This window comes from Anthonomus grandis, chromosome 1, assembly GCF_022605725.1.
Source record: "Anthonomus grandis grandis chromosome 1, icAntGran1.3, whole genome shotgun sequence".
NCBI classification, from domain to species: domain Eukaryota; kingdom Metazoa; phylum Arthropoda; class Insecta; order Coleoptera; family Curculionidae; genus Anthonomus; species Anthonomus grandis.
In genome coordinates this window covers 408,186-422,197 of record NC_065546.1, presented here as the reverse complement: position 1 = coordinate 422,197, position 14,012 = coordinate 408,186, and the positions used below count along the sequence as shown (strand labels likewise).

At 34.2% G+C, this 14,012-nt stretch overlaps 1 protein-coding gene and 1 non-coding gene across 7 annotated transcripts in view; one reads left to right on the top strand and one right to left on the bottom strand.

Annotated features, from left to right (window-relative positions):
* LOC126745984 (rap guanine nucleotide exchange factor 2) overlaps nt 1–14,012 on the bottom strand; it is a 244,093-nt gene that overhangs the window by 65,330 nt on the left and 164,751 nt on the right. For all 6 annotated transcript variants that reach the window (XM_050454241.1, XM_050454320.1, XM_050454099.1 and 3 more), the window contains 3 exons: nt 10,353–10,539; nt 9,069–9,847; nt 4,451–4,655 (listed from right to left, as the gene is read on the bottom strand). In XM_050454241.1, coding sequence (XP_050310198.1) covers nt 4,451–4,655; nt 9,069–9,847; nt 10,353–10,539 — 1,171 coding nt within the window. The remainder of the gene's footprint in view (nt 1–4,450; nt 4,656–9,068; nt 9,848–10,352; nt 10,540–14,012) is intronic.
* Trnar-ccu (transfer RNA arginine (anticodon CCU)) lies at nt 4,826–4,898 on the top strand. The gene has a single exon. It is a non-coding gene; the product is annotated as a tRNA-Arg (tRNA).

Below are 14,012 nucleotides of genomic sequence, written 5' to 3'. Positions count from 1 at the left end.
AAGCAACGTCATACAAAGTAGTATCTAGCTCCCATAGGGTACATTAATTTTTCTTATCTAGAATTCATAGAGGCAATATACTTATATAAACAAAATAACAAAATTTAAAATAAATATTCTAAATATCTAACACAAGTTAAAATTATTATCCAAAAGTAAAATTATAAAAACATTTAATCTGCAACCAGTGGTAAACAGCTTTTTTAAATTGGACTGTAGATTCAATGCTTCTAATATCAGCAGGTAGCATTCTATAAGCCCTGATGGCCATATAATGAGAACCTCTTTCATAGTAAGCTGAATTATGCAATGAAATGCGGAGATCGCTTCTATGTCGTGTAATCATAGTCACATCCTCAGCGTACATTGCCCTATTCTCAACAAACAAATGATTGGTTTTTTTCACGAATAACACCAAGGAAGAAAAGTATAAGGAGGGAAGGGTGAGTATTTTTAGTTTACAGAAGTAAGGTCTACAGGAAGTTCTGTAGGTCATGCCTAATAAACAACGAATGATACGCTTTTGCATTCTAAATATATCTAGAGCTCCTCTTGCAGATCCCCAGAAACAGATACCATATTGTAAGATCGACTGTACCTGTCCGAAATAAAATAGGCGAAGAGATACCTCAGACACTACATCCCTTAATCTTCTAATCAATCCGCACAAGCTAGCTAATCTGGAATAAAGGTTTTTAATATGTTTCTCCCAATTTAAATTGGGGTCAATGTGTATTCTTAAGAATTTAATACTATTGGCTACAGGGATTGACTGCCCACCAGACCACACAAGTAGAGATTCTGAGACAATATTGGCCTTCGAAAAATTAATCAACCCCGTTTTACCAGAGTTCAAAGACAACTTACTGTCCAGACACCAGGTCCTCATGCGCTCCACTGCGGATGAGCAGCCCCGTGAAAGATCTGCCACTGTCTTTCTGGCAACTATAACTGATGTGTCGTCGGCGAATTGACAAATCATATCAGAAGGGAACAGCTCAGGCAAGCCATTGACATATAATAGGAAGAGCACAGGTCCCAAGATTGGGCCCTGAGGCACACCTCTTTCTATAATTTGGGGGCGGGAAAACGTTGGTGAGCCGGAATGTGTCACACAAACTATTTGTTCTCTTTGCTCTAGATATGAACTGAGTAATTTAGATGCTGCACCCCTGATGCCATACCGTTCCAGGATGTCCAGCAGTAAAGAAGGGTCAACCGTGTCAAACGCCTTAGACAAATCGAAATACAGTCCAGCTACACTGGCCTTTCTCTCAAGATTCTCCATAATATATTGTATTGCACTATAAATGGCCATTTCCGTCGATCTTTTGAGAACGAATCCGTATTGGTGTTTATTTATTATTTGATGGTGAGTTAAATAATTCATAACTATTTGATAGATAACCCTTTCAAATACCTTTGATATGGATGGTAATACGGATACTGACCGATAGTTGGCAATATTCGTTTTTTCTCCCTTCTTAAAAACAGGCACTACTTTTGCCCGCTTAAGAGCAGAAGGAAAAATTTGGGTAGAAAGACTCTCATTGATCACATTGGAAATGGGTCCGGCTAAGTGAATCCCAACAAACTTTAAGACGAATACCGGAATTTCATCCAAGCCAGAGGAAAATTTATTTGGAAGGTTCATCAATATCTTAAAGATATCCTGAGAATTAACGGGATTGAGAAATATGGTTGGATAATCATTATGCAAGTCATGTATATTGGAGTTACAGCTTTGTTGATGGTCAAGAGTAAAATGTTTAGCAAATAATTCGGTGATTAAAGCTGGGTTTTCAATGGACTGATCATCTTCCCTTAAAACAATATTGTTGTTAGTTTTATTTTTACCTGACTCAGATTTTATGATTGACCATGCTGATTTTATCTTGTTGTGAGACAACCGAGAGGGTGGCCGAAGACTATGGTGACAGCTCAATTTTGATTGCCGGTGATTTTAATCTACCAAAATTGACTTGGTGTAATAATGACTCTCTTGGAATTTTTGGTAGTGGTGTTGTGGGGCCTGCAGAATCTTTACTAGAAACAATGCCATACCTTAACATGTATCAGATCAATAACATTCAAAATGGAAATGGGGTCTAGTTTTTAGTCATAGTAGTAATGATACCCTATCATGCTCAAATGATCTTTTAGTTAAATGTGATCTACATCATCCTGCATTGGTGATTTTTATAAAGTTAAACAATTTTGAATCTCTTGATTATTGTGAAGAAATACACGACTTCAAGAATGCAGATTATGCAGGTCTTAACAGCTACCTTCTTGATGCGGATTGGGATAGTTTATTCTCATCTGATATTAACGCTAATGTAGACTGTTTATCTAATGCATTGGGCAACGCTCTCACCTATTTTGTACCTATCATAAAAATTAACAATAAATTCAAGTTTCCAATATGGTTCTGCGCAGAATTGAAATCAAATGTCTTGCAAAAAAATGGCACATGCAAAGTATAAACAGTCTAAGGCCGTTGAAGACTATGAAATGTTCGGTAATTTTAGAGCAATCTGTAAAAATCAAGCCGATCAGTGCTACTCAGACTATATTGAGCAAACCCAATCTTCTATTTCCGGTGACCCTAAATATTTCTAGAAATATATAAGAAATAAGACACAAAATAACCGTATTCCATCTACTGTGAAATATTTAGATGCAGTGGCAATATTTTCCTTCAGTCTACTCTCCTGATGAATTTGATGTTCAGGAATTTACGCACCCTGATATTGCATGTTCTTTTGATATTAATGAAATGCATGTACAAATAACTGAAATCTTTGAAAGGTTAACCAATGTCAATGTTAATAAGAGCCCAGGGCCTGACCGTATTCCAGCTGTTTTTCATAAAACACTGCGCTTTTGCTTTGGCACGTCCACTATGGCTGATTCATAATTTGTCTTTCAAGACAGGTAGATTTCCAACCTCATGGAAGTTAATTATTTGACTCTTATATTTAAGAATACAGGTCAGAGGGATGATGTGAAAAACTATCGTCCTGTTTCTCTGGCTTGTCACTTTGCAAAGGTTCTTGAAAGTTTTGTCACAGATTTTTTATCAGAGAAATCCTTGGAGAGCGGTATGTCGGTTGATTCCATATATACTGACTTATCCAAGGCCTTTGACAGATTTAATCATTCTCTCCTGGTTGCAAAGTTGTCACTCTATGGCATTTGTGGTTGTCTTTTGGCCTGGTTGAAGTCATATCTGTCTGGAAGAACACAGATTGTAAAGATAAATAACTTTTATTCTAGTCCTTTTCCAGTGACTTCTTGGGTTCCTCAGGGTGCCCATCTTGCCCCTTTTTTATTTAATCTTTTTATTAATGATGTTGTTCATGTTTTGATTATTGTAATGTGTTGCTTTTTGCTGATGATGTTAAGATTTTTAGAATTATAGACAGTAACTTGGCACATCATGAATTTTGTTCTGATCTTCACAAATTTGAATTATGGTGCAAGCACAATAGAATGGTCCTAAATGCTAAAAAATGCAAATATATTCAATTTACCAGGAGTTTTAGTCCACCATTTCATCAGTACAATCTGTGGTACAATCTATTGAGAAGGTATCAGAGATACGTGATCTTGGGGCGCTTTTTGATTGCAGACTAACTTTTTCAAAAAAGATTGAAAACCTATGTAATAAGGCTTACAAAATGTTGGGTTTTATTAAGAGGCACACTCATGATTTCAGCAGTATTGATTCCATCAAACTTCTGTATTTTTCATTGGTTCGCAGTCAACTTGAGTCGAATTCATGTATATGGTCACCTTTTTATGCTAAATATATAATGTGTCTAGAAAAAGTTCAACGTAAATTCATAAGATACATTGCTTACAAGCTTAATATTCCTTGTAATGATATTAATTACAGTGAAATGTATACATTGAAAAGTTGGAGACTCGACGTAAAAACTGCGATATTGTCACAACATACAAGATTCTTAACAATGTAATACAGTCTTCCGAGTTGTTGTGTCAGCTTAATTTAAATGTTCCTCCTACTACAGTGCTCAGACAGACTAGATTATTCTACCTTGAGCAACATCGTACACTGTATGGTGAAAACTGTGCAATAGGTAGAATGATGATTAACTCAAATAGTGTCACTATAGATTTGTTTCATTGTTCTCTGAGCTCACTCAACTTCAAAAAGTTTTAAAATCTGCTTAAGTGCAATATAATTTTATATCTTGACTTTGCTTAACCATTGTTGTCCCTATATTTAATTTAATTTTATTGATGTTACCTGTTACCTGTTATTTATGCTAGATATTTAATGATAGTACTAATACTTCAAGTGCTTTATTGCGATATAAAATCTTATTTTGTTGAATATTTTATATACTATATTTATTTTGAAAATTGGTTAATTACCGTAATATATATATTATACTTATTGCTATCAAATCCGGTTTCTTACCTTATAAGATTTTTTGGTAATAAGTTAATTTTCATCAGGGCTTTATGCAGCTTCTTCTTTGTGCCCATAGTGGAGAACATCGGTTTTTTAATTTCTTTTTGAGGGCTATTTATGGTCACTGGCTGAGAACAGGGAGTATCGTGGCCCAATATAATGTTGCCTTCGATCGTCGACAGCCTTGCTCTTGGATCATGTTGGATTTTGGCTGGAAATAAATTAGTAATAATGCTATACAACTATAGATACTTTTTTAAATTTAAAATCGCTCGGCGCCCATAGCTATAATATATAAATATTCTACGATGATAAAAATAGGATCATCCTACGCCAACAAGGTCACAACTAATAAGCCCGGTAAGCGGTACGATATATCAGGCCCCTGTGGCCTAATGGATAAGGCATCTGCCTCCTAAGCAGGGGATTGTGGGTTCGAGTCCCACCAGGGGTACACAACTTTTTAATTTTTTTTCTCTTGGAAAATTATAGAAATTGATTTGTGAACGCTCATACAAAATGTTTAACAATCAAGTGTATTTTTAAATATAAACAAATTAATAAATTATATTAACAAAAAAATGTCATCATTATTAAATAAGATGATTTAAAATTGGGTTAGAATTAAGCGCACTTTAAAAAAGAGTAAAATAACTTTAAAAAGAAATGAATACACATCAAAAAAATATTTCAAACTTTCATGAAAGGTGACACAAAAATTAATATATACCACTTTTCATAAACAAAACGCACTTTGAGAAAATAACATTAGCTCGAGATAAAATCTGATACAAGACGAAAATAATCGCAGCAACTCATTATAATAATTTTCGACTTTAACCCTTTCGCAACGACTTTATTTTTTAAAAAATGATTTTGATTTTACTAATGGGATATATATGTCCCACACGAGCTGATGCATTCAAAATACGAGTTTTAAATTTTAATTTTTTTAAATAAAAAATCTTGTTATAGGATAAGGTAGCTTAGAAATAAAACAAAAAATTGCTTTTTATCTATTTATATAAGCGTATAAAAGAAATACAACCTGGGACACGGGTGTCCCACTAGTAATGAAAACTAAGTAAACATCGGGACAAATGCGTACCACCAGATAAACATAATACATAAAATTTAATTATAGAAACCATAAACGCGCAAACTATTTATGGTATATCGAAAAACAGTCGGCGCATAACGGAACTTTGCAACCTGAACACATAGTTTTTGTACGTTTTTCGATTTTTTTTGACGAGCACGAATGGCATCTACGTCGAGTGGTTCCCTGAATAGGTAAATGATCGCCAACATTTACCAATATTTCTTGACGAACTTGAAGGTCTGCCAGTACAACGTTTCCTTACCATGCCTGCATTTTCTCTTCCCAAATTAATAAGCGATTCAGCTAAGTTAACTAAAAAAACTATAAATGGAACATCACGATTGTGAGCTTCTTTGAAAAGTATCCACGCATTTGTGGCTGAAGTAAGAAAAAGTTTATAGAACACCTTTCTCCACCATTTCTGTGACTTCCGGTCTATATCATAAAGGCCGGAGAGTTGATCTGAGAGATGCACTCCTCCCATATAGGAGTTATAATCTTTGATTGCTTTGGGGCACGGCACTGTAGCCTTAGTTCCATCCTTCTGTCGCCGTTCTACAGTTTCCATCTCAGAACTGTGGCAGTTTGAGAGAACAATTACTTCTTTTGAATCTTTCCATAAGTATGCAGCAACACCTACGTTGCTAAATAAAGAGCAAGAATCGCCTTTCTTCATGTTTTGTTTAGCGACAAAATCTTCAAATTTTGGAAGATTTTTTCGTTTTGGCATACATGTACTCACTGCAGCAAATTTTATGGAAGACATCAATGAAACAGAAGCAAAAAATCTATCAAAGCATACCATTACCTCCGGGTCTCTAATAGACTTTCATAAGGTCTTTACAACCCGTTCACCTAATCCTTGGCCAAGAGTGTTATCTGGAGTATCAACTTCTTTCCCGCAATATATGTTTATATCATATACGTAACCAGACTGTGAATCACACCTTTCCCAAACCTTGATGCCCCTTTTTATTGGTTTTAGAGGAAGATACTGTTTAAGAGCTGAACGGCCTTTGAATTTTACCATAGACTCATCTATGCTTTGAAATGTGCTCTCCGAACGCGCTTTTGAAAACGTATGCCTTAAACAGGACATTACTTCTTCAATGTAATAAAGCTTTCCTGAATTTTCTGGACGACTTGGATTATTATAATACATCTTAGATGTAAGAAGAAGAAAACGATCGCGTGATATGGCTTCTTTTATAGCTTCATTTCCAAGTGACTTATTAGAGGACCAGTAGTTTGCAATGCACGGTACTTTGTTATATGCCATAACAATATAACACCCCAAAACTATCATGATCTCATAATGATCAGTTGGAGCATATGCTTTTTTTGTTTTGACTTCGAGAATTTGTAATCTCTGGTTGGTGCATTGGGAAATAAACATAAACAGGCTTTTAGGAAACAGTTTGAAAAAACACTCCCGTTCAGACGATTTATGAGTTATGTCGGAATACAAAATGCTAGGGATTTTTATTTTTGGTATGGTTTTTGCTGGCTGGAATAAGCTGCTACTGGTGGTCCAATGAATGTTTGTAGTGTCACAAATTGCATTTTCAGAATTCTCCTGGTTTTCTTCAATTACTTCAGGTTCAATAAGGCTTTCAGGGCTTTCGTTTTCAATGTTGGAAGTATTGTCGGTACTACAAATAATTGCCAATTCATCCTGGGAGACTCGTTTTGGCTTCTTCTTTTTAGGTGAATCCGTTTCAATATCACTTTCAGATGAGGGCTGGTACTCAGAGCCGGAATCTTGAAAAGGATCTTCCATATCTGAATCATCGGATAATCCATACTGGTCAATACTCATAGCCATTTCTTGTAATTCTTTAGGTTTTAGCGGTTTTCTACTGCAACCACAAAAAAGTAAGCATCAGCTGATGGGTTTTTAAAAATATATATCATGTAGGTCTTCACCAAAGATAACGACTATAAATGCTGTAATTATTATTTTTTAAACGTACGTACTGTAAACTGTAGAAAACGTATTATACAGTATTATTTTTATTATATTAATTTGAATTCTAAATACCTATTGGAACTTTTTATAAAATTATTATGTTCAAATTTGTACGAGGTGTAGAGGCATAAATTCCAACCGAAAAATATCAAAAAAATATTCACATATTCAAAAGGCTTACTAACTTTTTGTATTTTTCAATGATTTTTTGCCTTATAAATTGACGTTATAAGAAACATACAGCTAATGCCTAAATTTCCACTTTAATCTTAATTTTAGGACTGGGACATATACGTCCCTAAATCTAAATATCTGGGTCTTATTTTATTCAAATACAACATACAATATTTTACCTTAACTAAAACTTACCTTGTCATAGTTTTAATTCACTTTTAAAGACAAAAAAACACCTTTAATAACCACAAAAACAAGAGCGCCACTTAACCGCTTGTTTACATTTCAAATTTACTATCCAATCTAACCTCAAAATAAAGCCCACGAGTTATATTTAATTTCAAAAACTGGATAATACTACTGGGACAACAGCCGATATAAAAATAATACATTTTTGACCCACCCGTTTGTAAAAAGAATTACCTGGGACATATATGACCCACTAGTATTTTTTAAACTTTTAATTTAAAAATAAATGCGTATATTAAAAACAGTTTTTTTGGTGGGACACATATCACCCGTTAGTATCGAAAGGGTTAAAAAAAATAAATCCACTCTAAAATTTTTTAATGCACTTTTTAAATACGGTTTACACGAAAAAACGATACATTGCATTTTGAATAATAGGGCCGAACGTGAACGAAATACGTTAAATCGCAGAAGCTCGCAGTCCGGGCCTTTGCATGGGCGTGTAAACAATAGACATTTTTTAAGGTTAGTTTCTGACAACAAACAAGTGTGTGTGTGCGTAAAATAAAGTAAAATATTGAATAATATGTGTAAAGAATTTATCGTCGATCCGCAATCCGATGACAGCGACAATGCAATACCTCTAAAGCGGAAGCCACCGAAAAAAAAGTGTGGCGGCAACAAATGACCTTCAATAAGTAAGTCAAAGTGCCAATGTGCCATTTTATAGTTTCTTTGTTTAAAATAGAGCTACGTTCACTCCGTAGATAGTGGAAGTGTTATGATAAATATGATCCTTACTATTTTTGAATTTTGTGTGAGCAATCATTTTTCCAAGATTTCAATCAAGATTCTGTAATTTTCTACTAAACCAAGTGGGAAAATTATATGATTTAAAATGTTTAATTTGAACAAACATCTTAACCGTAAAATAGAGAGCATTGTACAAAACATCAATGCATTTACTAATATCCTTCTGATTAAATGTAGTATCCCAATTTATGCAAGCAAGGTAATTATTAATGGCAACAAAATCACAGTTTACAAAATCATAATAATAAACATCATACATAAGATTAAAATCACAATTAATAGGAATACTTATTTCATAAGCAGGATGGTGGTTTGATGCCGGTGATAATAAAAATTAATACAAATACCAAATAAAAATTTAAAAAAAAATTACAAACCTATTTCTGACACCTTCCTGCTTCTGGGCCTCGGAGAATTATCAGGCGTATTTAACATTTCCTTAAAGTGCAATAAATTTGACTTGATGGTAATACTCAGATGCGTCGTTCCTTTTAATATCTCCAGCGCTCTTGCTAACGACACGTGTTCGAAACTTTGCCCGTTCACCTCTAATATCTGATCACCCCTCTTCAGTCCCACTTCTTCCGCTTTCGATTTCTTATCCACCTTCGAAATAAAAATCCCAAAATTCCTCTCGAAACCGCCGAGAATCTGAAAACTTAACGGTTCGTCCCTGTTGGGTCTGGCCAGCACGACGTTCCTAATTCGCGCCTTCGCCCTGCAAGCGATATTCAATAACCTCAATTGGCCGCCCATGTTTTCGTTCTCCAAGCCCTGTTCGAAAGTTTCCAGAAACTCGATCATATCAGGATCGGTCTCGAAATCCGTAAAATGGTTGTTCACCCATAGTAGTACCACCCTTGTGACTCTATCTCTAACTTCGTGGTCTTTAAACCAGTTAAGTAGCTGATTAGCGATATAGAGGGGACTCGGGGTAAAAACCCTGTGGGTAAGTAGAAAGTCCTCGACGTAAGTGGGATCAGTGAGAGAATTTTCCTCGATTAGTTGGTGCATAAGACGTTCCGGGGTGGCGCGTATTACCACGTGACCACGCCGGTTTGAGCCGGATTCGGTGGAACCTCTTAGCTCCGTTACCATGACTAGTTTTCCATCTTCTTCGTGACGTCGAGTATTTTCTTCGCCTTGATGAAGGATTCTTAAATGCAAAAAAATTATTTTAAATAGGAGAATTTTTAATAAGTCAGTAAATAATTTATTTAGGGATATACTAGTTACAATAATATAATCAAAAGTTTTTGCTATAAAATAAAGATACAGACATTACTCCTAGAAAACGAATCAATTGTGCTCAAAGAGACTACTGTAAGATTATAAAGAAAATAAATCACGTATTTCGTCCATCAAGAGGCATCATCGGATATATGGTTGAAAAGGAAGGAAAATCAACCTTATTTGTAAAGAATATACAAATTGCATGACCCGACCACTTAAAATATACTAACAAAGCAAACTTCTTAAATACGTTTTAATGTCATAATTTGAAGTTTAATTCATTGAATTTGTATTTTAAAGTTTAGTGCTTCTCTTTCCTTTTCCACTCTATTGGAAAAACGGTAAAAATCTTATCTAGATGTCTCCTTAATAGTTTTAAGTTTAATTTTTCTATTCTACATAAAATATCTAAGTATTGATATAAATACCTGTAGTAATCCGACTGTGTTATACAAACAAACTGGCAATCGTCACACTTGGTTATCATAACCCCTTTATGATACAATTTGTCCATTGTTGGTAAAATACCGAAGGCATCACCCATTGTCAAAGTTTGATTTTCTTCACCGGATATCACTATTTCCACCGTTCCGTTCACCAGGACCGACCATGAATCTATAGTAATTGTAATAATAAGCAATTTATTATTAATTAATCTACATTTAAGTTTAGAAGAAAAGAAGAGATAAGAAAGAAAAGGAAAAACATACATCAAAATCATTCAGCTTCCTACCTAATTAGGTATTCTGTACAAAAAAACTTAAAGGAACTTTTTTCTTAAAAGTTATCAGATACCAATATCATTTTGCTTCAACATTGGATTCTTAAGACAAATAACAAATTAAGCCAATAATACTCCACTGATTAAGTTGTTAAAATATTGTTAAGGGAATAGTATAGTGGAATATTTAAGGAAATATTAATATTAAAATTATCCAAGCACTGTACAAGATACGGTTGCCAACCTACCATCCTAATAAAACCGCAGCTTTTTATCAAAACTCCAGAAAATTCTCGCTTTTTAACAGCTTAATGGAATTTAGTTAGGAATAATTATTATTATTGTTGTCAAGACAATTAGATGGCATCTATTATGTTGGCCATCCGTTGTGCCATAATTTTACAGAGTTTTTATAGAATTTACTAAATATATAAATAATGAAATATAAGTTGGTGATGAAAAATGTAAACTCTGTTGATGATTATTTTTGTCAACATGTATATTATCTCCTTTCCATAATACAATTTTCTTTGATAAACTCGAATCGTGATTGTTCTTGTAAGTTCTCATTACACAAAAGTTGCTATTAGACCGTGAGGCCAGGGGACAAAAAATGGTTCATGGTAGAATACCATGTGCCATTTGGTTATATGAATATTATGTATGTACGAATTAATTTATTTTTAAAACTACACTCCTCCCCTGAGCTTTTCTCGGAAAACCAAATGAAAAGTTGTATGAAAATTTGTTGTTTTTTCACGGTAGTATCCCATGTGCCTATGTTCGTAAAAGAAAGTTTACAATAAACAAATGCCGAAAAATGATCGGCACACGTGCAGGACTGCCCCTAAGGGATCTAACGGATCCCTTAACTTGTTAAAAAAATTACAATTTTTTCATAGCAGTATACCATGTGCCTTTACAAAATATTGAATAATTTTGACACAAAATGCACGTATACCAAATGGCACAGTGATCGGCCGAGCCAAAATATTTTTTAACCTTATAAACATTTGTTAAAAATTTAGGTTAAGTTTTCATGGTAGTATACCGTAAAAAAACTTGTTAAAACAAAACTTCAGATCGTGTATAAACTATGTATAAAAAGGCACAAGGTTCTCGTGGAGCATAACCTCAAAAATGAACACTAAAGTTGCCAAAAATTTAGGTTAAGTTTTCATGATAGTATACCATATGCCATTTTAAGAACATACAAAATAAGAATGTATTAATCATATGCTGTATTGGCACATCGATCATACTGTTGTTAAGTAGTGGCACAGGTAAACAAACCGGTCAAAAATTGAGGTTTTTCATGGCAGTATGCCTTATGCCATCTTGGTAGCTATTAGATAATGATAAAATAAAGTGTTTTTTAAAAAGGCACAATGTTCTCTTTAAGCATAACCCTGAAAATGAATTCTAAAGTTTGAAAAAGTCAAGGGTCCCAAGAGGTCGAATCGTGCCGTGCCGTTCGTTCGGCGACGTATCTCTTAAAATCCTTAAAACATTGGTTAGGTATGATGCAAAGAAGATATACATCGCATTTGACGAATACAAGACTCCTTCAATAAAGGACTGTGAACATGTCTTTCGGGACAACTTTGTTCGTGATTTTTGCATAACAGGTACGTTAAATTTTTGTTTAAAAAAATGTAGCATAAAATATTGTCCTAGAAGTAGGTACCTAATTAAAAAATTATATTAACAGGTCCAGAACAAAGCAGACCCAATGATTTCAGAGCTGAACTTAAGAATACTGACTTTAAAAGTGCTTTGGTATTGTTCCTAATCGATCATTGGTCTTCGACAGAAGCATGTAGCGTAATTGGAGACAAAATCGTTATAATTTGTTATAATAAATGCTTTTCATCCTCTGTGCAACATGGAAAGGTCATCGTTCAAATTTTGCAAGATCTACAGTGTGATCAACACGAAGAAGCTGATATAAAAGTTGCTTTTATTATAAAGAAACTGCAAGACTGCAAAACCGTTGTTGTTCAATGCTCCGACACTGATATACTTATTATTCTGCTAAGTAATTTTACACGATTCACACAAGACTTACAAATTTGGATCTTGCTTGGGGTTGGAAATAACCGGCAATACGTCAATGTAAATAAGATACACGAAATTTTCGGAGATGTGTAAAGCTTTACCCACTCTTCATGCATTTACTGGGTGTGATTTTACTTCGTCGTTTTTCAGGATGGGTCCTGAAAAACGACGCAAAGCCATAGAAAATTTTTCAAGGTAACGAAGTATACATTGATGCCTTGGCAAGTATAAGCGATGTCGCGTGCGATATAAATAGTAAAGCGTACGAGTCCTGCTTAAAAATCATGGAAAAATTTGGGTGCGAGATGTACACCACAAAAAAAATGGTTTGATTAAGTGCAACTCGGTGAATGCCGCTCGTAAGTCTTTGTTCCAGTGGAACTTTGCCATGAGTCAGTGTGATCAACAGTGACCAACTTCGAGCCAAGTACGATACCTCCATGTCAGAGTGAGCTGCAGCAACATTTATTGCGTACAATGTATATCAGTAGCATGTGGTGTAGAGCCACCGAATACGCACCCACCATATTGAATCCACTTGATTACGGATGGATATTGAAAAGCGAACAACAGTACGGTATTGAATGGTTTAAAGGGGACCAAATGCCAGACAACGTTATTGATATTTTAAATGCATCAGTTGAAGAAGGTAATGAACTTATACACACTATAAGTTAACGTTGATTTTAAATTCACCTTTCAATTTTTAGAAACAAATAAAGACGTCTTGTTAGAGACATCGATTGAAAAAAGTAAGTTAACGTTTTGGTGTAAATTGTAGCCATGCAAAAGTAGCAATAAAAATTACATTAAACAAAAATACTTTCAGGTTATGGGACTCCCGAACATCGTGATCGCTGCTGAAATTGCTGCCGAAGGAGGTAAATACAATTTTATAAAGTACCTAATAACGAATTACCTATAATTAAAAAAAAATTAAGCAGTTAATAACGTATACAATATATTGAAAAGCAAACTGAATTAATGCTAGCACTAATAAATAAAAAAAATTTAGAAATATCGAAAGAAGATGATGACGTTTAGATGATGATAGTGAAGGAGAAGGAAGTGAGGAACAGGAAGAAATTAATTATGACATTAGTGATGATAATCTGGACAGTAGAGAAAGTAATGCAGATGATGAAGCTGATGATCGAGAAATAATTTTTGTTTAATTTATAGGGCAGTAATAAATTAGTTTTAATTAATTTACTTCCCTAAACATAAAGTATGAATAAAAAGTTTTGAAAATCTTGTTTATAATCATTTTTTGCTTATTAATAAAGTTATTTAAATTCGATTTTAGGGT